Here is a 25,391-nt window from a genome sequence, read left to right as displayed (position 1 = left end):
TCATGGAGAACTCCAGCTGTAGCGCCTGAATGGTGCGACGGAGGAGTGCCGGGGAGGAAGTGTGAGCACAATATCATCAACATAAAGCAGCAGGTAAATCATGTCAGTGCCGCGCCGGAAGATGAACAGTGAAGTGTCAGTCTTGGCCTCAACGAACCCGAGAGACAGCAAGAAGGTGGTGAACCGACTGTACCATGCACAAGGAGCCTGCTTCAAACCATAGGGCGACTTGTTCAGACGACAAACAAGTTGGGGTGAACGGGATCCTCAAAACCAGAAGGCTGAGCACAGTAGACTGTCTCGGACAAGGTGCCATGGAGGAAGGCATTCTTCACGTCGAGCTGATGAATAGGCCAACCTCTGGAGAGAGCCAAAGAGATCACTATACGCACCGTAGCAGGCTTGACCACCGGACTGAAGGTCTCAGCAAAATCCACACCAGGAAGCTGAGTGAAACCCCGGAGAACCCAACGAGCCTTGTAGCGCTCGAGGCTGCCGTCAGACTAGAACTTATGCTTTGTAGACCCACTTGCCAGAAACGATATTAGCCCGCGGTGGACGCAGAACTGAATCCCATGTATGGTTATGCAGAAGAGCAGCGTGTTCCTCCTCCATAGCAGCATGCCAATTTGGGTCGCAAGGGTGCTACGGAAGGTCTTCGGGAGCGGGGACAGTGGCGCAGCATGGTAAAGCGCTGGAAGAGGAATGCCGCGCTTATCCCGCGTGGTCATGGGGTGCTGGTTCGTCACTAGAGGAACAGGCACCGCACCACGAGGCAGCGGGGCAGCGGTCGGCGGGGTAGAAGCATGTGCGGCGGGTCAAGGCACACGCCGGTGCGAATAGACGTGATGCAGCTCGCGCGGTGGTGGCGCGACGATGACCGGCGGCGAGGCGACTGCTGGTGCCGCACCACCAGCTGGGGGGCTACGGACCAGGGGAGTCCGCTAAGAACCCGGCGCAGCCAAGGGCGAGGACGTCGGGGTGGCAGCCGCCGGTTGCCGATCAGCCGACAGGGGCTGGAAGCCCGGCGGGACAATCGGCGCCGTCCTGGGGAGGGCCGCACGTGGCAGCGGGCCAGCCGAGCTCGGAACCTGGCCGGCCACGCTTGGTGCGGGGTGGAATGCCGCACGTGGCAGTCCAGGGAGAGGCGTCATGTCACCAAGAGGTCCTACACGAGACAAAACATGAGTCGGTCTAATGGGGGTCGGCTCAGTATTAGTGAAATCATCCAGGAAGTCAAGGCTGGCGGAGCCAGTGGAGCGCTCAGCGAAAGGAAAAGCAGCCTCATCGAATACGACATGGCGCAAGATGAGCACTCGGTTGGAGTCGAGGTCAAGGCAGCGATATCCCTTATGATGAGCTGAGTAGCCAAGGAAGACGCAAAGGACAGAACGTGGAGCCAGCTTGTGTGCAGTAGTGGCTAAAAGGTTAGGATAACATTTGCAACCGAAAACACGAAGGTGATCATAGGACAGTAGTGACCCATGAAGGGCAAAATGCGGCGTGGCAAATTGCAATGTTTTGGTAGGCAAAATGTTAAGGAGGTATGTGGCAGTGGCGAGTGCTTCAGCCTAGTATGAAGCAGGCATGCTCGCTTGGAACAGTAGAGAGCGAACGACATTATTAATGGAATGAATAATGCACTCAGCTTTACCGTTCTGGGAGGAAGTGTAGGGGCACGACATACGAAGATGAACCCCATGAGCAAGGAGGAACGTGCGGGCACTGGAGTTGTCGCACTGGACCGCCTTGATAGTGGCGCCATACTGGGTGGTCACATGAGCAAAAAAGTTAGCGAGAATAGAAAATGTGTCAGACTTAAGGCGCAATGGGAACGTCCATAAGTGGTGTGAGAAATCGTCCAAAATGACCAAATAATATTTATGACCCGAGATACTGACCATAGGAGATGTCCAAAGATCACAATGTATAAGATCAAATTTATTTGACGCACGAGAGGAGGACGTAGGGAAAGGAAGCCTGATGTGATGACCTAACTGGCACGCATGACACAAAGAGCTGCTACTGTTTTTATTACATGAAGGTATGGCGGGAGCAAGCTTGGCGAGAGCCTCATGACTAGGATGTCCTAGGCGGCGGTGCCAAAGAGTAGCGTCAGCACCGGCGACAAAAGACGTGGCGGTGGGCAGCTGCAGCGGGTAGAGGGGACCGGAGCTATTGGACCTGGCGATCACTCTCCGGGACTGTAGATCCTTCACAGAACAACCAGCGGGATCAAACTCAATGGAACAATTGTTGTCACAAGTAAACTGGCGTACAAAAATAATATTCTTAATAAAGTTCGGAGAAACGAGAACGTTATTAAGAGAAAAGGGGCCTGAAGGCGAGCTGTACCAGTGGCAGTGACAGGTAAGAGTGAACCGTTACCAACAACAATTGATGAAGGGGAGAGATACCGCGGGGATGAAGCAAAAGAAAGAGTGGAAGGAGCAGATGTCATGTGGGAGGAAGCACCTGAGTCGAAATATCATTTGTTTTGGTGCGGAGGGTTGAGCGACACGGTGCTGAAGGTGGACGCCAGGGATTGCTGGTCCCAGGAAGGGAGGCCCGTGGTCGGGTTGAGATAACCCGGCGCGGCCCACATGGCCGCCTGAGGAAGCGCGGCTTGTGGCGCCTGTTGCTGGGCTGCCTGAAGCTGCGCCTGGGCCTGCTGGAGGGCCTGCGCCTGGAGGAGGGCCTGCGCCTGCAGCTGGGCGTGCTGGGCCTGCAACGCCTGGGCTTGCGCCTGCTGGGCCAGCATGGCCGGCTGCGGCTGTGGGCTGGGGCGAAGCGCGGGCCCTGCTGGCCGGGCCACATGTGAATGGACCCGGTCCAGGGGTTCAGCAGAGAGGGCCATGGCCCAAGCGGCGCTGGAGACCCAGTGGAGGATGCAGGAGCCCCCTTGCCACCGCTGGAAGGGGCAGCGCCGCCGGTACCGCCGGTGCCGCCTCTGGAACTCCTGTCGCGCTTGCTGCGGCGCGACCTGGAGGAGCCGCCGGATCCCCCGAAGCCACCCCGAGAGCGGGAGCTTGACTTGGGCGCAGGCGCCGGCGCAGGAGGTTGGGAGGCAGCGGGCGTAGCGGCGGCGAGGGAGGTGGAGGGCGCGGTGACGCGGTTGGCGGTGGTGAGTTCCTCCAGAAGAAGATCGTTCCTGACCTCCAGGAAGGAGGGGAACGGTCGGCCACGGCGAAGATGCATCCGAGGGTGGCGTAGCGTTCGTTGAGGCCGCGCAGCACGTTGAGCACCAGTGTGCGGTCATTGATGGGCTCGCCGAGCTCGCAAAGTTCGGCCGCCATCTGCTTGAACTTCTTGCAGTAATCTGTGACAGAAAGATCACCTTGAACGAAGTTCCAGAACGCGGCGTTGAGATGAAGGGCACGAGTCTCACGGTTCCCAAGGAACTGGGTCTCGACGGCGAGCCATGCTGAGCGTGCAGTGGAGTTGCGCTCGAGGATGGCATCAGCGAGATCGTGGGAGATTGTGCCGGCGATCCAGGACCGGACAACGCAGTCCATGCGCGCCCAGCCGGGATTCTCGGGCGAGGCGGCATCGGAGAGGATGTGCTCCTGGAGGGAGTACTTGCCAACGGCAAGGACAAACTGCTCACGCCACCGTGCATAACTGCCGGGGTTGACGTCGAGGATGATGTGGACGACACTCCGGATGTTGACGGCGACGGCTTGAGCGTGAAGGTTGAGAAGAGTCGCGGCTTCATGAAGCAGCACGGCGTTGTCGAAGGCGGCGCGATCCGGAGCGGAGACGTGCTTGGCGACGTCGTGGCTGTCGCGATCGTCGTCAGGATCAGGAAAGGTAGCGGCAGCCTTCTGTCTGTCTGGCGGCGGCATGGGCAAGGGCGTCGTGTGCGCGAGCGGCGGCGGCGTCACGCTCCTGCCCGGTGGCGGCCGCTTCCTGCTCAGTGGCTTCGGCGTCCTTCAGGGCGGCGTCGCGCGCGGCCTTGGCGGCTGTGGCATCTGCAGCATCCTGGTCAGCGGCGGCTGGAGGGATGGTTCCGGCCATGGCGCAGCCAAGATGGCGCGCAGCTAGGGCAGCGGAAGGAGGAGAATCACAGGGGAAACCTGGACTCTTGATACCATGAAAGCGAATATGGCTAGGAATATGATTGATTGATTAGGGTGCAAAGCACGGTACAAGTACATATAGGCAAGGATGCCGCAGTAGATGGAAACAACCCTATCAGGGGGATCCTTACCTATCCTAATCAACAGAGAGATCCTGAGGGGGGCGCACCTAGACACAGTGGGCGCCCAGCCCCAGTGGCCATTAGACCGGCTAACCAAGACCCGTGGGCCAGCCTATACATAACATGCTAACAGTCATGAAGGACTTGCTAAGATTAAAGGGTAAGAGTATTGTCCAACCTTCTCAAGATAATCGCGAAGAAATGGTGAAGAAGCATGAGAAGGGTGCAATTGTGACATATTTCAAGAGATATTAAGAAGGTCACAAGTCCTACAATTGCTCTCAATAAAAGAAGATTCCGAATGAGAAGAACAAGAAGAACATCGCCATTAAGAGTCTCTCATCTACACCAAACCCAACCGGAGAAACAAAAGCAAAAGTATCTCCTATGTAATCAAGAAGAAGAGAAATGACAAGGTGGTTGCTCACAAAGTTGGGGAGAAGGTTTTAAGTTGGAACCGCTCTATTTTAGGTGCCCAAGGAAGTCATCTACAATATGAAGGGGTCTCAAATGGTGTGGTTTTCAAAAGATACTTGAAGTCCAAATGGTAGCTAGATTTCCATTCATCATCATATAGCCCCATTGCTTTGTCTAGGATATTTGCATGCGTTGCCTCTTCTAGTGTTCTTACATATGGTGGGTTGCTTGTGTCTAACTCTAACACATGAGCAACCTACATGGTTTGATAATTGTGTAGAAAGCTACACAAGATTCGCTTTCATGGTACATGGATCTCATGAGGTATGTGTTTTATTTGCGTACTATGAATACATGCTATAGGGTAAACTTTTCATTGTTGTCAAAAACAATATGCATATTTTTATTGGTGTTTCAAACACAAAATGCACACTTTTCTGATGGAGGTGGAAGGAGACGGGGACGAGGAGGTGGGGAGGATGGATAAGAAGGAGAGGTGGAAAAAAAAGAAAAGGGAGAGAAAAAAGGAGAGGAAAAGGAAGTAAAAGAAAGAAAAGAGAAAAAGAAGGAAAAAAGGAAGAAAAAGGTAAAAGAAAAAATAAGAAAGGACAATTTAGATATTTTACAACCTCAATCTAACTAGTGAAACTGTTTTGCCAAACATTTTCCGAAACAGCTTTAGCTCTATAAAAGCATCGCTCCACCAGAGGAGTCGGAGTTGGATCTGTTTTTGAAGGAGCCGGAGCCTTAGCCTTGCCAAACAGACCCTAGAACACACAATATTAATACATTTGAGTTGTAAAAACAGAATTTTTCTTCTATATAAATTTCACCTACCGATAGTCAATGGTTAAAACAGGTTTGACTTAGATAAATCCATAGGCATAGACTTATATTCACTATCAGAGGGAGTAAATTTGATTAACCTCAAATATCCCATATGTAATGTAATATCTGTTATTTGAAGTTTTACAAAAAAAATGTCAATTCTAATACAATCCGGAATTCGGAAAATTGAAAGTACCAGACATTTCTCTAATTAAGTAACTTCCCAACCAAACCAAACCTTTGATTGGTTGACTGATGATGGCAGCAACTACTCCTACAAATCAGCTCACTCCATATAACGACTCTCCTTGCTCAGAAACGACTCCACATAACCAAAATCACTCCACTTCTGATCAGCACGCGCGCGCATGGGGAAGCCCAAGTCGTCGTCGACGTCGTGGAGCTCACTGTTCGGCCTCGGCTGCTTCAGCTCCTCCCACGCCGGCCTCTCCGGCGACTCCGGCTCCGACCCGAGGAACGCCGCGAAGGTGGCCTCCAGCTCCAGGCCGCCCGCGCCGCCGCCGCCGCCGCTGCCGTCGCCGGAGGACCTGTCGCTGTCGCTGGCGGGTTCCGACGTGCTGGCGTTCACGGTGGACGAACTCCGGGCGGCAACGCGGGACTTCTCGATGAGCAACTTCGTCGGCGAGGGCGGGTTCGGGCCCGTCTACAAGGGCCGCGTCGATGAGAGGATCAGGCCCGGCCTCCGGCAGACCCAGGCCGTCGCCGTCAAGCTGCTCGACCTCGAGGGCTCGCAGGGACACAAAGAATGGCTGGTATTAAGCTACAGTTCGAGGCTAATTATTTGATTAAGACAAATAATAACCTAGCCCTTGTTTAGATGCCTTCGAAATTCCAAAACTTTACAAGATTCTCTGTTAAACAAATAACTAATTACATAATTTATCTATAATTTGCGAGATGAATCTTTTGAACCTAGTTAACTCATGGCAGGACAATAATTACCAAATACAAATGAAAGTGCTACAGTGGTTTACATCCAAAATTTTATGTATCTAAACAAGGGCCTAGTAGATTTTTCGAGACATACTTTTAGTTCATCGCCAATGTGGAATTGTGTGGTTGGAAGTAACTTCACTTTGCACATATTGAATAGTCTCTTTTACATGTGAATGGTTTGGGCAGATGTGGTTGAGCCAAGGGTGTTGGTATGTTTATGTGGTGTACTGGTGTTTTCTTTGAGGAATGGGATATCACCATCACTTTCTCGCTCATATTTTTATTTGGTTTGCGAAATGATATAGGTTGTGTAACACCCGGATACTCCGGCCATTGGCCCGGATACTCCGGGCGTGGAGTTTCTATTTTCATAATTTGGTCATCTGGACCCCACAATCATTTAAATAGAAAATATCACTCTTTCTCTCTCCCCCTCACTCACTCTCACTCTCACTCTCTCCCGTTACCTCTCTCTCCCTCACCTCCCTCACGAGCTCTCCCTCTCCTCTAAGCTCTAGATTCCGAAATCGTTCATTTCAACTTGATTCCAAGGCCAAGGGAGCTTCACTCGACGTGGGGGATCATCTTCTACAAGTATTCCACCTTGGGGCGACATCGTTTTCGAGTTTTCTTGCAAGAGGAACTAGCTCAAGGTACTAGAAGCTAGGGCTCGCCGATTTGGTTGTTTTAGGATGTTCTAGGTGATTTCCTTTGGTCAATCATCTCTATATGCATCCTTCAACTAGGATTCAAGAGGGTTTCAAATTTGGTGGGGTGGTTTTGCCAAAAATCAAGATTTCAGTTTTTGGGGCGAAAATGCTGTCGGGTCCGGAGACTCCGGGTATAAGCCCGGATACTCCGGGTTTTGGAACACTTCGGGCGAAACTCCGGGTATAAGCCCGGATACTCCGGGTTTGGGACACTCCGGGGGAAACTCTGGGTATAGGCCCGGAAACTCCGGACTTGGGAGTCCGGATACTCCATGTATTCGTCCGGATACTCCGGATTTTTGGGGAATGTTTTGGGCCAGGGAGTGCAATTTTTGTGTAAATTACTAGTAGTTGTATCTAGTCATTGGCTATTTTAAGATTTCAACCCATGCATGCATTCTCATATCATTGCATATGTGTAGACACCGCCGCCAAGGGAGCCGTGTACGAGGTGATCGCCGAGCCATAGGAGCAGCAGGGGCAAGTTCAGCAGGAAGAGCGGCGTGAGCACCCGGCCCAAGGCCCAGCTGAGCCCAGTGTCGAGCAGCAGCCTGAAGGCAAGCCCCGGTGCACATCCTTCTATTTCAAATTATGACACCTATATGTATGTTTCTATTACTTGTGCACTAGGTTCAGGAATTGTTTGGATCCCTAGTTGCATGATCCCTAGGTTTCCTCGAGTTATACTAGTATGTAGAGGACGATAGAAATGCTATGCTTAATAGAACTCGGTAGAAGACAAGTGATTTCGGGTCACTCGCGAGATATACGGTATTTAGTTATTTTGGATATATGGAATATTGAATTAGGTAAGAAATGAAAAGAATTTGGAGATCGGGCGGGGAAAAGTTAGCCCCGTCTGTGTCGGTTAAGGACCGTTCGTTGTCTGGCCCTGTGATTGAGTTTGAATAGTACTAACTGCATACCGGGAGTAGGAGGTAGTCGAAACCGGTAAGCCGAGTACTGCTTTGCTTCGAAAGTACAGGAACCCGCACCCAACTCCTGGGGCGAGTCGCGTATTCGCGGAGAATTGGGATGCATGTGTTTACTTTTGGTGGTCTCACGTTGAGCTCGGCTGACCATATGTCGTTGGGCTGGTTCCTGTAGTTCGAGGCAGGGAGGGGAAAGATTGGTGCGTGGGGTCCGACGGGGCTTTTGCGTGCCGTGTTGGTTAGGTCCACCTTGCAAGGTTAAATCGGATCGATTCGCCGTCAGTCGCTCTCAGATATGAGTAACTTGATCGCAGCACCGCATCGTATTAATGTTATATGGAATTTTAAGTGATGATTGGAAATGACTATCATGAATTATTATCCCAAGTTTGTCATGATTTGCTTAGCAGGTGCAAATACTAGTTAATGATTTTTGTATATTAAATTTGGAGCTAAAAGTGGAAAAATAAGGACTTATTTAGAAGCTTGTTATGCAAATTAACCACCAGCCAGAAAGTCTTGCATGTCTAGATATGTGGGCTAAGTTATACCCACTGGTCGGGTAAGCCTTGCTGAGTATTAGACCCAGGCCGTCGCCGTCAAGCTGCTCGACCTCGAGGGCTCGCAGGGACACAAAGAATGGCTGGTATTAAGCTACAGTTCGAGGCTAATTATTTGATTAAGACAAATAATAACCTAGCCCTTGTTTAGATGCCTTCGAAATTCCAAAACTTTACAAGATTCTCTGTTAAACAAATAACTAATTACATAATTTATCTATAATTTGCGAGATGAATCTTTTGAACCTAGTTAACTCATGGCAGGACAATAATTACCAAATACAAATGAAAGTGCTACAGTGGTTTACATCCAAAATTTTATGTATCTAAACAAGGGCCTAGTAGATTTTTCGAGACATACTTTTAGTTCATCGCCAATGTGGAATTGTGTGGTTGGAAGTAACTTCACTTTGCACATATTGAATAGTCTCTTTTACATGTGAATGGTTTGGGCAGATGTGGTTGAGCCAAGGGTGTTGGTATGTTTATGTGGTGTACTGGTGTTTTCTTTGAGGAATGGGATATCACCATCACTTTCTCGCTCATATTTTTATTTGGTTTGCGAAATGATATAGGTTGTGTAACACCCGGATACTCCGGCCATTGGCCCGGATACTCCGGGCGTGGAGTTTCTATTTTCATAATTTGGTCATCTGGACCCCACAATCATTTAAATAGAAAATATCACTCTTTCTCTCTCCCCCTCACTCACTCTCACTCTCACTCTCTCCCGTTACCTCTCTCTCCCTCACCTCCCTCACGAGCTCTCCCTCTCCTCTAAGCTCTAGATTCCGAAATCGTTCATTTCAACTTGATTCCAAGGCCAAGGGAGCTTCACTCGACGTGGGGGATCATCTTCTACAAGTATTCCACCTTGGGGCGACATCGTTTTCGAGTTTTCTTGCAAGAGGAACTAGCTCAAGGTACTAGAAGCTAGGGCTCGCCGATTTGGTTGTTTTAGGATGTTCTAGGTGATTTCCTTTGGTCAATCATCTCTATATGCATCCTTCAACTAGGATTCAAGAGGGTTTCAAATTTGGTGGGGTGGTTTTGCCAAAAATCAAGATTTCAGTTTTTGGGGCGAAAATGCTGTCGGGTCCGGAGACTCCGGGTATAAGCCCGGATACTCCGGGTTTTGGAACACTTCGGGCGAAACTCCGGGTATAAGCCCGGATACTCCGGGTTTGGGACACTCCGGGGGAAACTCTGGGTATAGGCCCGGAAACTCCGGACTTGGGAGTCCGGATACTCCATGTATTCGTCCGGATACTCCGGATTTTTGGGGAATGTTTTGGGCCAGGGAGTGCAATTTTTGTGTAAATTACTAGTAGTTGTATCTAGTCATTGGCTATTTTAAGATTTCAACCCATGCATGCATTCTCATATCATTGCATATGTGTAGACACCGCCGCCAAGGGAGCCGTGTACGAGGTGATCGCCGAGCCACAGGAGCAGCAGGGGCAAGTTCAGCAGGAAGAGCGGCGTGAGCACCCGGCCCAAGGCCCAGCTGAGCCCAGTGTCGAGCAGCAGCCTGAAGGCAAGCCCCGGTGCACATCCTTCTATTTCAAATTATGACACCTATATGTATGTTTCTATTACTTGTGCACTAGGTTCAGGAATTGTTTGGATCCCTAGTTGCATGATCCCTAGGTTTCCTCGAGTTATACTAGTATGTAGAGGACGATAGAAATGCTATGCTTAATAGAACTCGGTAGAAGACAAGTGATTTCGGGTCACTCGCGAGATATACGGTATTTAGTTATTTTGGATATATGGAATATTGAATTAGGTAAGAAATGAAAAGAATTTGGAGATCGGGCGGGGAAAAGTTAGCCCCGTCTGTGTCGGTTAAGGACCGTTCGTTGTCTGGCCCTGTGATTGAGTTTGAATAGTACTAACTGCATACCGGGAGTAGGAGGTAGTCGAAACCGGTAAGCCGAGTACTGCTTTGCTTCGAAAGTACAGGAACCCGCACCCAACTCCTGGGGCGAGTCGCGTATTCGCGGAGAATTGGGATGCATGTGTTTACTTTTGGTGGTCTCACGTTGAGCTCGGCTGACCATATGTCGTTGGGCTGGTTCCTGTAGTTCGAGGCAGGGAGGGGAAAGATTGGTGCGTGGGGTCCGACGGGGCTTTTGCGTGCCGTGTTGGTTAGGTCCACCTTGCAAGGTTAAATCGGATCGATTCGCCGTCAGTCGCTCTCAGATATGAGTAACTTGATCGCAGCACCGCATCGTATTAATGTTATATGGAATTTTAAGTGATGATTGGAAATGACTATCATGAATTATTATCCCAAGTTTGTCATGATTTGCTTAGCAGGTGCAAATACTAGTTAATGATTTTTGTATATTAAATTTGGAGCTAAAAGTGGAAAAATAAGGACTTATTTAGAAGCTTGTTATGCAAATTAACCACCAGCCAGAAAGTCTTGCATGTCTAGATATGTCTAGAACTGTTGTAAAGTTTGTAAATTTTGCAACTCTTGTAAATTATGTGTATATTTGAACTCCGGTTGTAAAACCAAATGTTTTGTACTCATATAGTGTATGTATTTTTAAGTATTATGTTGTGCATGTACCATCTGCACCCTCCTTCGAGGGGGACTACCAGTGTTGTTTCGATCGGGCCGTGGGTTGAGAAAGGATCGCCAAATTAAGCCGTTAAGCTAATGCGCCCGATGTGTTCAAATGACGGCCATTACGCTTAATTAGAGTTTTAATTTGGCAGTTCCGTCACAGCTGGTATCAGAGCCGAAACACACTGGGGGTGGTACGAGCATGACTAATTTTGAGGTTTTCACGAATTAAAAACAAATTTCAACTTAAAATAAAAGGTTATTTGGTGGTGTGGGCGGGTTTATTTGTAATAGCCCTATATATTTAGTATTCGAATCGTGGGTAGATGGTTGGTTTTGGGCTGATGGGTTACCGTAGGACGATCATGCGTCATGCATCATGTCATTTTTTTATTTAAATTCCAGCATTAGGGGTGGGAACGGTGCGAAACATCACGAGTGTAACCGGATACTCCGGACATAGGTCCGGATAGTCCGGGTGGGGTGTCCGGATACTCCGGATGAGAATCCGGATAGTCCGGATTGGGGTGTCCGGATATTCCGGATGATAATCCGGATACTCCGGATTTGGTTGCAAAAAGATTCCCGGTTTTTTTATTTAATTTACGCTTTCTGTATTCTTCCATGGTTGATTGTTTGTAATCAAAATTATGGGACTAATCCAACCATGGCTGAATGCAGAATGGGGGAACCATCGAACCCTCCGGATTTGGCTCAGGCCATTGCGGCCATGTTGAATGGGCGCGACGAGCAGACGGCACTCCTTCGTCAGCTCGTGGAGCAGGGGGCAGCGCCACGGCCAGGACACCACCCACCACCTGTTCCTGGGTACCAAGAGTTCCTGGGGACCCAGCCGCCGCTCTTTCACAAAGCGGACGAGCCATTGGAAGCCGACAGCTGGCTTAAGACCATCGAGTCCAAATTCACGCTATACCCATACAATGATGGGGACAAAGCTGCCTTTGCAGAACAGCAGCTCCGAGGTCCCGTACGTACGTGGTGGGACAACCACGTGGCTATGTTTCCTGCTGGCACTCAATTCACGTGGGCAGAGTTCAAGGAAGCCTTCAGGGCACATCATGTTCCAGTAGGGGTAATTAGAATAAAATTGACTGAGTTCTTGGCCCTAAAGCAGGGCAACAACAGTGTGATGCAGTATGCCCAGACGTTCAACACCCTATCCCAATATGCTGGTTATCATGTAGACACTGATGAGAAGAAACAGACGTGCTTCAGGCAGGGGCTTAACAGCAAGCTCCAGGATCACCTGGCAATGTTCAAGTTCAACACGTTCAGTGAGCTGGTGAATGGGGCTATCATACAGGAGGACACCCACTTGGCTCATAAGGCAGAGAAAAAGAGAAAAGCACCGGCAGCAGGATCTTCGAGCAGCACCCTACAACGGTTTCGCCTTGTCCAGTCAGGCCCACAGAGAGCCCCCTTTTAGCACCAGCCACAGCAGCAGTGGGGGTATCGGCCACCCCAATATACACAGCCTCAGGGGACGGTCAGGCCTCCTATTCCTCAGCAGAGCGAGCAGAAGGTCTGGGTGCAACAGCCGGGGGTACGCCCCAATTTGTTTCCGTGTTACAACTGTGGGCAGTCGGGGGCACTTTGCACGGAACTGCCCGATGCCACCAAAACAGGGCCAGCAGTCTGGTCAACAGAGCCAGAAGCAGCACGTGGCTCATTTCAAGCCAGGGCAAGTGCACTACACCACCCTCGAGGGTATTCCTGAGGGCGCTCCAGTGATGGCGGGTACGTTCTCAGTAAACGATCGACCCATTACAGTATTATTTGATTCAGAGGCATCCCATACTTTTATTAGCAAAGAATGTGCGGTTAGATTAGGGCTGAAGATTGAGAGTATGCCCAAACCGTATCATATTTACTCACCTGGGGGAAAGTTAATCACTAATCAATTTTTCAAGCAAGTACCCCTGCAATTGCATGGAAAAAAATTTCCTACAACCCTGATAATGTTACCAACACAAAGGATAGATATTATATTGGGCATGAATTGGATGGAAGGTCAGGGAGTTAATCTAGACACGACCTCACAATCTGTGCACACCAAATCTTCTATCCATGGTAGTATGACCTTGAACTTGAGGGATCACATGTCAGTGACTCCCACGGTCAATCAGGTTGAGGGCAAAAAGTTAGCAGACATACCAGTGGTATGTGAGTATCCGGATGTCTTTCTGGATGAGTTGCCTGGAATGCCTCCTGATCGTGATGTGGAGTTTGCCATTGAGTTGCAACTGGGCATGGCACCCATTTCCCGAAGACCCTATCGTATGCCACCCAATGAGTTAGCCGAGCTAAAGAAACAATTGCAAGAGTTGCTTGATAAGGGTTATATTCGTCCTAGCACTTCACCTTGGGGCTGTCCTGCGCTCTTTGTTAAGAAAAAAGATCAAAATCTTAGGTTGTGTGTGGACTATAGACTTCTGAATGCCGTCACAATCAAGAATAAGTATCCACTTCCCCGGATTGATATCCTGTTTGATCAGCTATTCGGGGCCAAAGTATTTTCCAAGATTGATCACTGCTCTGGCTATTATCAGATAAAGATTAGAGCTGAGGATATTCTCAAGACGGCTTTTTCCACCAGATACGGACTTTTTGAATATCTGGTCATGACTTTCGGGCTAACGAATGCCCCTGCTCATTTCATGTATCTCATGAACTCGGTGTTCATGCCCGAGCTAGATAAGTTCATCATGATTTTCATTGACGACATCCTGATATTTTCCAAGAATGAAGAAGAACATACAGAGCATCTCCGCATTGTGCTTCAGCGCTTGTGGGAGCACAGGCTGTACGCCAAATTCAGTAAATGTGATTTCTGGCTCAAAGAAGTCCAGTTCTTGGGCCACATCATCTCAGACAAGGGGATTTCTATTGATCCTAGCAAGATTCAGGATGTCCTGAATTGGAAGGCTCCAGAGTCTATTTCAGAGATCTAGAGTTTCCTTGGGCTAGCAGGCTATTATCGCCGGTTTGTACCGGAGTTCTCAAAAATTGCTAGGCCCATGACTGAGTTACTCAAGAAAGGGGTGAGATTTAGTTGGGACGACAAATGCGAGCAGGCCTTCCAGACTTTGAGAAAGCTTCTGACGTCTGCCCCTGTCCTCGCTCAGCCAGATATTACCCGGCCTTTTGATGTGTACTGTGATGCATCAGGTACGGGTCCCGACTACGTTCTCATCCATGTTTGTTTTCGCCGGATATTATTCGGCCATTAATACTTGTTGTAATGCATCAGGTACGAGCCTAGGCTGTGTCCTTATGCAGGACCAGCGAGTGATTGCTTATGCCTCCAGAGCCCTCAGACGACATGAGGAGAATTATGCCACTCATGATCTGGAGCTGGCAGCAGTAGTACATGCATTAAAGATCTGGCGCCATTATCTCCTGGGCAATTCTGTTCACATATACTCAGACCACAAGAGTCTTAAGTATATTTTTACCCAGAGTGAGCTCAATTTGCGCCAGAGGCGGTGGTTAGAGTTGATAAAGGATTATGATTTGGAGATTCATTATCACCCTGGTAAGGCGAATGTCGTTGCGGATGCACTGAGTCGCAAGGTAAGTTGCAGTTGCACCTCAGCCTCAGTGGTGCATGAAACCTTGTGCCAAGAAATGGAAAAATTAAATCTGGCTATTGTATCTGAAGGCACACTTACTAATCTTACCCTCACACCTACACTCAGAGATCAAATTGTGGAGGCTCAGAAAAATGATGCGAGCATGGATAAGATCAGGCAACGGCTTAGTGAGAATGATCCTCAGGTGTAGTGCTTCCATCGAGATAGTGAGGGGGTTCTTTGGTTTCAAGATCAGTTAGTAGTGCCTAAAAATTTTGAGCTTCGGAAACAAATCCTTGATGAGGCTCATCTTTCCCGATATTCTATTCACCCGGGCAGCAACAAAATGTATCAAGATCTGAAACAGCGATTTTGGTGGACGAGGATGAAGCGGGAAATTGCCAGATATGTATCTGAGTGTGATATTTGCAGAAGGGTGAAGGCGAGTCATTTGAGACCAGCTGGTCCCTTGCAGCCCCTGAGTATACCATCGTGGAAGTGGGAAGATATTAGTATGGATTTCGTTGTTGGGCTTCCCAAGACCTCAAAGGGGTATGACTCTATTTGGGTGATTGTGGACCGTCTCACGAAGTCAGCCCATTTCTTACCTGTGAAGACCATTTATAGGGCACAGCACTATGCGGAGTTGTATATCAGTCGGATTCTTATCTTGCATGGGGTACCCCGGACTATTATTTCTGACCGTGGTGCCTAGTTTGTTGCACGCTTCTGGGAGCAGTTACACTCAGCCCTCGGTACTCGGCTCATTCGTAGTTCAGCTTATCATCCTCAGACGGACGGTCAGACAGAGAGGATCAATCAAATTCTGGAGGATATGCTGCGAGCCTGTGTACTCTCTTATAGTAAAAAGTGGGATGAATGTCTGCCACTTGCAGAATTTTCTTACAACAACAGATACCAGGAGAGTATCAAAATGGCTCCTTTTGAGGCATTATATGGACGGAGGTGTAGGACACCATTAAATTGGTCGGAAGCTGGGGAGAGAAATTTCTTTGGGCCTGATATAGTTCAGGAGGCTGAGGAGCAAGTTCAGCTCATATAGAAAAATTTGAAAGTGGTTCAAACCCGCCAAAAGAGTTATGCGGACAAAAAGTGGCAAGCTATCTCCTTCCAAGTGGGGGATCAGGTTTATTTGCGGGTATCTCCGATGAAGGGGGTCCAGCGATTTGGAGTAAAAGGAAAGCTTGCACCTCGCTATGTTGGGCCGTTTTCCTATTATTGAGCAATGTGGGCCAGGGGCATATCGCCTGGAACTTCCTGCACAATTATCTGCGGTCCAAAATATATTCCATGTCTCTCAGCTCAGAAAATGCCTCCGTGTTCCCACCAAGATTGTGGATCTAGAGGAGCTACAGTTGGAGCCCGATCTTGTGTATCCCGAGCACCCGGTGAAAATTGTTGATTTCAAAACCCGAGTCACTCGGAATCAAACTAGCAAATTCTATAAGGTGCAATGGAGTAATCACTCCGAGCGAGAAGCTACTTGGGAGACGGAGGACTTTGTTCGGTCTAAATATCCGGAATTACTACAAACATATCAAGGTACTCACCAATTTCCATTTTTCTTAATTCAGCACCTCCATTAAATCTCGGGACGAGATTTCTTTTAGGGGGAAGGATTGTAACACCCGGATACTCCGGCCATTGGCCCGAATACTCTGGGCGTGGAGTTTCTATTTCCATAATTTGGTCATCTGGACCCCACAATCATTTAAATAGAAAATATCACTCTCTCTCTCCCGTTACCTCTCTCTCCCTCACCTCCCTCACGAGCTCTCCCTCTCCCCTAAGCTCTAGATTCCAAAATCGTTCATTTCAACTTGATTCCAAGGCCAAGGGAGCTTCACTCGGCGTGGGGGATCATCTTCTACAAGTATTCCACCTTGGGGCGACATCGTTTTCGAGTTTTCTTGCAAGAGGAACTAGCTCAAGGTACTAGAAGCTAGGGCTCGCCGATTTGGTTGTTTTAGGATGTTCTAGGTGATTTCCTTTGGTCAATCATCTCTATATGCATCCTTCAACTAGGATTCAAGAGGGTTTCAAATTTGGTGGGGTGGTTTTGCCAAAAATCAAGATTTCAGTTTTTGGGGCGAAAATGCTGTCGGGTCCGGAGACTCCAGGTATAAGCCCGGATACTCCGGGTTTTGGAACACTCCGGGCGAAACTCTGGGTATAAGCCCGGATACTCCGGGTTTGGGACACTCCGGGGGAAACTCCGGGTATAGGCCCGGAAACTCCGGACTTGGGAGTCCAGATACTCCGGGTATTCGTCCGGATACTCCGGATTTTTGGGGAATGTTTTGGGCCATGGAGTGCAATTTTTGTGTAAATTACTAGTAGTTGCATCTAGTCATTGGCTATTTTAAGATTTCAACCCATGCATGCATTCTCATATCATTTCATACGTGTAGACACCGCCGCCGAGGGAGCCGTGTACGAGGTGATCGCCGAGCCACAGGAGCAGCAGGGGCAAGTTCAGCAGGAAGAGCGGCGTGAGCACCCGGCCCAAGGCCCAGCTGAGCCCAGTGTCGAGCAGCAGCCCGAAGGCAAGCCCCGGTGCACATCCTTCTATTTCAAATTATGACACCTATATGTAAGTTTCTATTACTTGTGCATTAGGTTCAGGAATTATTTGGATCCCTAGTTGCATGATCCCTAGGTTTTCTCGAGTTATACTAGTATGTAGAGGACGATAGAAATGCTATGCTTAATAGAACTCGGTAGAAGACGAGTGATTTCGGGTCACTCGCGAGATATAGGGTATTTAGTTATTTTGGATATATGGAATATTGAATTAGGTAAGAAAGGAAAAGAATTTGGAGACCGGGCGGGGAAAAGTTAGCCCCGTCTGTGTCGGTTAAGGACCGTTCGTTGTCTGGCCCTGTGATTGAGTTTGAACAGTACCAACCGCATACCAGGAGTAGGAGGTAGTCGAAACCGGTAAGCCGAGTACTGCTTTGCTTCGAAAGTATAGAAACCCACACCCAACTCTTGGGGCGAGTCGAGTAGTCACGGAGAATTGGGATGCATGTGTTTACTTTTGGTGGTCTCATGTTGAGCTCGGCTGACCATATGTCGTTCGGCTGGTTCCTGTAGTTCGAGGCAGGGAGGGGAAAGGTTGGCGCGTGGGGTCCGACGGGGCTTTTGCGTGCCGTGTTGGTTAGGTCCATCTTGCAAGGTTAAATCGGATCGATTCGCCGTCAGTCGCTCTCGGAAATGAGCACCTTAATCGCAGCACCGCATCGTAGTAATGTTATATGGAATTTTAAGTGATGATTGGAAATTACTATCATGAATTATTATCCCAAGTTTGTCAGGATTTGCTTAGCAGGTGCAAATACTAGTTAATGATTTTTGTATATTAAATTTGGAGCTAAAAGTGGAAAAATAAGGACTTATTTAGAAGCTTTTTATGCAAATTAACCACCAGCCAGAAAGCCTTGCATGTCTAGATATGTGGGCTAAGTTATACCCACTGGTCGGGTAAGCCTTGCTGAGTACTAGAATACTCAGGGTTTGTTGCCACCATTATTATTACAGGACACCCAGATGTAGACTTCTGCCCCTGTTGTGTCAAGTTCATCCGCCGGGATGCAGAGGGGTGGGAGGTGGTGGAGCGAGACCCGTAGGTTAGGGGATTGTCGGGTTGTACACTTGAGGGCAGAGTGTTCAGCCTTTCTGTTTTTGCGCAGACCGGTCGGATCGGTCATGGTTAGTCAGGGCTTTTGAAGGTTAGTGCAGTTGTAGGATCTAGTCTATTCGAATTTCAGTACATCGGTTGAAAAGTTTGTAAATTATGCAACTCTTGTAAATTATGTGTATATTTGAACTCGGGTTGTAAAACCAAATGTTTTGTACTCATATAGTGTATGTATTTTTAAGTATTATGTTGTGCTTGTACCATCTGCGCCCTCCTTCGCGGTGGACTACCGGTGTTGTTTCAATCGGGCCGTGGGTTGAGAAAGGATCGCCAAATTAAGCCGTCAAGCTAATGCGCCCAATGTGTTCAAATGACGGTCATTACGCTTAATTAGAGTTTTAATTTGACGATTCCGTCACAGGTTGGTCCATCACCATCTCATATTCCTCAATATGCACATAATTAGTTTAAGCATGATGGCTCGAGTTATACTAGCAAAGTTCTTGGAATCATCTTACCCATCTAAGATTGGTTCATTATTCATCATCAAACAAAACACCATGTTAGTGTTTTATCGAATAATTGAGATGTACTAATGTATATTTGAACAATTAGCCAGCCAAGACCTGGGACCTATTTACCATGGTGTTTTTTTTTCATGAATGAGCCAATTTTCCGGGGCGTGATGTTGAATTGTTGACATTGTGATGAGTACTGTCTTAATTTTAAGCATTTTCCTCAATTCGCACTGAAGAATTAATCTGCAAAATTCCAAAGTTGTCAGTCTCATGGTCATAGATACTGTTATGCGTTTTGCAGTTTGGGGTAGCATGTTCAGGAAGTAGGATTAACTAAACAAAACTTCAAGCTTGTTACAATTTCAAGCACTGTTCTGCACAATGATGAACGGTTGCCGTTCAGACTAATAAACAAACATGAAAGTTATCCCACCCTACTCCGAAGAAAACTGTAGTGTTGCTATCTGGCTTAGCTGTGATCACGTTGGACGAAAGTCGCCAAGTCTTCGCTCCTCTTCAGACGTGATTTCCTTTCAGAACTCTCCAAGTCAACTTGTCAACCACCTAACCAACACTGCATTATTTGGTCAAATAATTCGACTAGAATAGGTGTTTGCCGTCAAAATATTCCTTAAAATACCTAGAAGATGATGTATATGTTGACCTGTATCAATTCGTGATATGGATTATTTATTTGTTTGGGCTGGGCAGGCCGAAGTCATTTTCCTTGGGCAAATGCGGCATCCACACCTCGTCAAACTGATCGGCTACTGCTACCAGGATCAGCACAGGCTTCTTGTCTACGAATTCATGGCGAGGGGCAGCTTGGAGAAGCATCTCTTCAAAAGTACGGCAGGTTCTATAGTTTACTTCATATATTTTATTAACAACAAAATTTGACAAACTATTTTCCGTATTTATCTTGGAAATAAATAATCCACCTAGTGCCCTTGCAAAAAATAAATGGATCGACAAGTTTATCTTTTAGAACCAGAGGCACTCATCAATAGTAGTCACTATCATGATCTCTATGTAATTTTTTCCTTTAGCTTTCGTCTATGTGCATGTCCAAATATAAAAGACATAGACTATTCATACTGCTTTTTAGATTTCTTATAGAAACTTGTTGTCACGTATATATTTGACATGTTTACATCATCCTTTGTCTTCATGCATCTATGACCTAGTCTTGACAACCTGATATGATTCATGCATATAACTTTTGTATTATTCATGGTTCATACATCATATTACTCCTTTTTGCAACTATATACAGAAAGAGACCAGTTCACATTAATGGGTTAGTTAAAGGCTGTTGATGGAATCCAAGTGTGATAAAAAAAAAGGCCATTGAACTCTCTGGTTGTTTATGTTAGAGTATAAGTGAATTGTCCTTTTCCTATCAGCTTAAGCTTTTCAGTTGAATTGGCTGGTGCATGCAATTTAATAGTTTCATTTTATTAAAGAACCCACGCAGAACATCATATTGAGATGGCCAACCATTGTATTGTGCATCAGGGAACTAGCAAAGCTCATAAGTTGAAAGTGGTCAAAGTTATGTCATACTAAATGCTTTCGTTTAGAAAAATTACTAAAATGATATAATTTGCATTTTGTTGTTGGTTAAGTGGCCTAAAATGCTTTAATGAATACTACAGAATACTCTGCTTCCCTGCCATGGTCAGCACGATTGAAGATCGCCATTGGAGCTGCCAAAGGTTTGGCCTTCCTCCACGAAGCTGCAAAACCTGTCATCTACCGCGATTTCAAGACCTCCAACATCCTATTGGACTCGGTATGTGTACAAGCTTAGATTCGTTAACCAATTGCATAATTCAGTGTTGTATATCATCACATAACATTCAGTTCATGTGGTTCTTTCCCTTCCTTTAGGACTACACAGCAAAGCTATCGGATTTCGGACTAGCAAAGGATGGGCCTGGTGAAGATGAAACCCATGTCTCGACCCGAGTCATGGGCACGCAGGGCTACGCCGCACCCGAGTACATCATGATTGGTATAGGCTTCGCATTCTTTTGGTTATATCTTTGTTATTTCCATACGCAAGCAAAAGTTTGAACAAATACACAGAACTCAATTGACACCATTTCTTGTTTATTCTCTATAATTAGGACATTTGACAACAAAGAGCGACGTGTATAGTTTCGGTGTCGTACTACTGGAGCTACTAACAGGACGGAAGGTGGTGGACAAGAACAGGCCGCCGCGGGAGCAAAACCTTGTGGAATGGGCGCGGCCGTGCCTGAACGATCCTCGCCGGCTTGCCCGCGTGATGGACCGAAGTCTGGATGGGCAGTACCCTACTCAAGCTGCCCAAAAGGCCGCAGCAATCGCTCACAAGTGCTTGAATGTAAGCCCTAAATCGCGTCCCCAGATGTCAGCCGTTGTAGAGGCCCTGGAGTCATTGCTTTCTCTGGATGATGGCAATGTACAACCATTTGTGTACACGGCGCCGTCAGAGAACAAATGAACGGTCACTAATGTGTAAGAGAACAGAAGGATCCACAAATTGAATTTTGTCCGCATCATTATGGAAATTAACGGGGGGGATGAAAGTCAAGGTTTTCTTGCAAAGTTGCAAGTAGATTAATGGAGTCTCCTCCCCGCATACTAATGATTTCTTGACGTGTATCATGTTTCATTAATTTGAAGAAAGGCAAATGAGCTTAAATTGTTGTTTCGTAAATTACTTGGATAATTTTTTATGGAAAATATTTCCATAAAAAGATTATTTGACCCTAAAACGATAACATAGTCCGATTTACCATCCTAAGGGCTGACATAGCACCATTACTTTTTTTTTTTTGAGAAACGGAATTATATTCACTTAAATTTCTGGTAGTTTACATTTCCAAACTTACAAAGGCAACCCTGAAAGAAAACCAAAATACATCCACGCCCTTGCAAGATATACTCCCGGTCTCCCTTGTCGCCGACGATCGAAGCTGCCGCCTGTGAAGCCGATCGCCTTGCCGATGAAGAACAGTAGAGAATTTCAACGGCACCATAAGCAACACATTAGGGAGATCGACATGCCTTTTGAGCACTGAACGAATAGGCCAATCGAGAGGACCAGAGGCCATCACCTCGCCGGCGAACAAGGGATCTGGCGCCTCAATCACCAACAACCCCGGCTCGCCGAACGACGAGATTCCTAGGAGGGAAAAGAAACCACCAGAAGCAGTGGTACATAGATCCCAAACCAACTTCTCAGCGAGTTGGTAGGCAAACCTCCCAAATCTGCCATTGGCGACAACGTAGACTTGGAAGGGACAAAAGCTGGCAGTTTCGTCAGCGGCCACCGCAGCCCCATGCGCAGCGCACCTCACGCCACCGGGAGACCACCGGAGCTCGCCACCAGGACCGCCGCCACAAACCCGCAAGCCCTCCGCAGGCATGGTAACCGACCGATCACAGAGACGAGGAATGGATAGAACCTGACGATGCCGCCGCTTAGTGTGTCGGGGAAGCCGCGAAGATGTTGGAGAAGCCCATGCCGAAACCTATGGCGTCGACCTCTCTGCACCTCCAGCGTCGCACCCTGGAGCAGCAGTAGAAGCGCAGGGAGACGAACCCACACCTCGTCGATGTGGTCAAACCTAACCCTAATTTACCTAATACAAGCCTAATAGATAAGAATATGTAAATGGCTGCTGAATCCGTGGATCCCCACACCTCCAACAGGGTCTAGGCCATGGGAGGCGGGAAGAACCTGCCAGATTTGGCGCCGGAGCGACAATCGCCCTCGGTTTGCTCTATTTACTGTAGAGAGAGGGAACGAGGAGTTGAGAAGAAGTGAGAGACGTGACATAGCATCATTATGTGGAAGTTAAAATCAAGTCGAGACATATGAAGCCACAAGGGCTATATGTTGCTCGTGCGAAAATGCCAAACTCAGGTGGGCCGTTGCAGTAAATTAGCCCAATAAGTGAGTCCAACAATTAATAAACTTATCCATGCTTGTGAGCTCACGTGAAGTAGCTGTATGGAAATGCGTGTGATGATGTAAGTGAAAATATTATTACTGTATGTCTGGTTCAGATCGTGGTAGACTAAAGCACTATTGAAAAACGTGCATTCATATTTTGTTTCTTCCTTTCTTTTCTCATTGATGTGTTTTTTTTCTTGTGTTTGTTTTTCTTTCTTGTTTTCGTATCTTTTCTTTTTATTTTTTCTAATTCTTTTCTTTGATAGCATGTTACTTTGTACTTTGACTTCTCAGATTTTATACAGATTGTTCTAGGTATAAATTTATTTTTATCTCTTTTCTATATAGATTTTTAATAAAAAATTATATATTATATGATTATAACACTCAATACTTCTCCTTTTGGCCGTTCTATCTATTTTAATTCTTTATTCCTTTAGTTTTTCGCTCGTTCACTATCTTATGATTCTTATTCTTTTTTCATTTATTTATTATTTTATTCATTTCATACATTCTTTTTATATATCATGTTACTTTATTTTTTGTTTAGTTTTCATTCTTCTTGTACTTCATATGCCTAATTTGTTTTTTTCATACTATTAGTTTTATGTCCATATTTTATCTATTATCATGTACAATCATTTATTTTCTGAGTTCAAATAGTTTACTTCAGATGGACAATATTTGTTATGTAAGTCCATGTAGTTTGTTCATTTCATTAACTAAAAAGCTATGCATATAAGGCTGCGCTTGCTTATTTTTTATTTTTCCAATGTTTTATGTGAGAGAGTGATATAAATATATTAATACTTAATTTTTATTTTTCTATTATTTTCCCTTTATTCTTTATTTTAGTTGATTTTATTTTATTCTCAAATTATTTTTTCTCTTTTCTTCCTTGATTTATTGTAATATTTATTTATTTTACACTACTAGAAAACGGCTCATTCGTCCGCGGCAGTTAGTACCGGGCACAATTTGGTCCGGTACTAACTGCCTATTTAGTACCGGGCCTAGGCTACATTACTCCCTGGAGCCTTTTAGTACCTGGCCTAGGCTACAGTGCCCACCAGCCAGCACTAAAAGTGCACCACTAACACCACGAAGTAACCATTTACTACCGGCTGGTCGCTCCAGCCAGTACTAAATAACACCCAGAATATTTAATACCGGGCAGAGGCTTCACCCGGTATAAAAAATATCCTATTAGTACCGGACGGAGCCTCCAACCAGTACAAACAGACCACGCCTAAAAAATCTCACAGACAACGGCCAGCGGGCCTTTATCTCTTCGTCCCTTCTCCTTTTCCTCTTGTCTTCTCCCTTCTCTTCTCTCTCGAGTCCCTCTCCCTTCTCTCCTCTCTCTCTCTCTCTCTCGAGCAAGCGGCGGGCGCCGGCGGCCCGTCGGGCGGTGCCCTCGGCGCTGCGCACCTGGCCGGCCGCGGCAACGCGTGCGGGCAGGAGCCGCTCGGCCACGGCGGCCAAGACCCTCGCGCCTCGCGGGCTCAGCCACGGCGGTGGAGATCCGCGCGGGCATGGCCTGGCAGCGGAGGCAGAAGCCTCGGCGGCCCACGCGGCCAGGATGCAGCGATGAAGACGCGCACGGGCATGGCCAGCTGCGGTGATGGAGACGCGCGGCAGAGATGGAAGCCCCATGCGGGACGGCGGCCGGCCTCCTCTCTCTTCCTTCTTCCGCCTACTCCGCGTCGGCATGGCCTCCTCGGGACGTAGAGGGCCGCGCAAGCCTTCCCCGGCCATCGACGGCGCGCGGGTGGCTTGGAGGCCGCCGGCCAGCAAGGGCTCGGCACCACCGGCTACTGCCGGCGCGCGGGTGGCGCGAGGGAGCTTTCCCAGGCGGCCCGGCACGCAGGGATTGTGGTTCATGTAATTTTTTTTATTATGGTTCATGTATTCTTGTAAAATTCGTACCTAATTCATGAGAAATTTGTAAGTAGTTCATGTGATTGTGAATTTTTTGTGATTCTTGTGATTGTGAATGGAGTGGTGGTCGGTGCCGTGTGGAAATGAAAAAAAACTGAAAAGAAATTGAGAAAAGAAAAGTAAAGAAAAAGCTACACATGGCGACCGATCAGCAGTTTAGTACCAGTCGGTAATAGTAAATGCTGGCGCATTTAGTACCGGTCACTTCGACCGACGCGCTGGTACCGGGCGGGAGACCGTTACTAACACGGGGTTCCCACCAGGTACTAGTGTCGAATTTTCTAGCAGTGTTAGGTGTACAATCTTGTTCTAGAAGTTCATATAATTTATTTCAAACTTATAGATTTTTTCCTTAAGTTTTAGGTATATAGTAATATTATATAATTATTTTAAATGTACATATCATTGTCATGCAGGTTTATATAATTTGTTTCAGATGTAAGCTTTATTCCATGAGTATATATTATTTGTTTGATATGTACATTTTATTTTGTTTCATATAATTTGTCCTGATTGTATCTTTCGTTCGTATAATTTGTTCATGGT

At 47.2% G+C, this 25,391-nt stretch overlaps 1 protein-coding gene across 1 annotated transcript; it reads left to right on the top strand.

Moving 5' to 3' along the window:
* The first annotated feature begins 8,633 nt into the window (after positions 1 to 8,633).
* Positions 8,634 to 21,501, top strand: LOC120690588 (serine/threonine-protein kinase RIPK-like). Its single transcript, XM_039973292.1, has 5 exons — positions 8,634 to 8,691; positions 19,667 to 19,802; positions 20,614 to 20,750; positions 20,849 to 20,972; positions 21,088 to 21,501. The coding sequence occupies exons 2-5, from the start codon at positions 19,691 to 19,693 to the stop codon at positions 21,444 to 21,446; spliced, it is 732 nt and encodes a 243-aa protein (XP_039829226.1). The 5' UTR covers positions 8,634 to 8,691; positions 19,667 to 19,690; the 3' UTR covers positions 21,447 to 21,501.
* The last annotated feature ends 3,890 nt before the right edge of the window (positions 21,502 to 25,391 follow it).

The sequence above is a fragment of the Panicum virgatum genome, chromosome 9N, assembly GCF_016808335.1.
Source record: "Panicum virgatum strain AP13 chromosome 9N, P.virgatum_v5, whole genome shotgun sequence".
Lineage (NCBI taxonomy): Eukaryota > Viridiplantae > Streptophyta > Magnoliopsida > Poales > Poaceae > Panicum > Panicum virgatum.
This window is presented reverse-complemented; position numbering and strand designations above follow the sequence as displayed.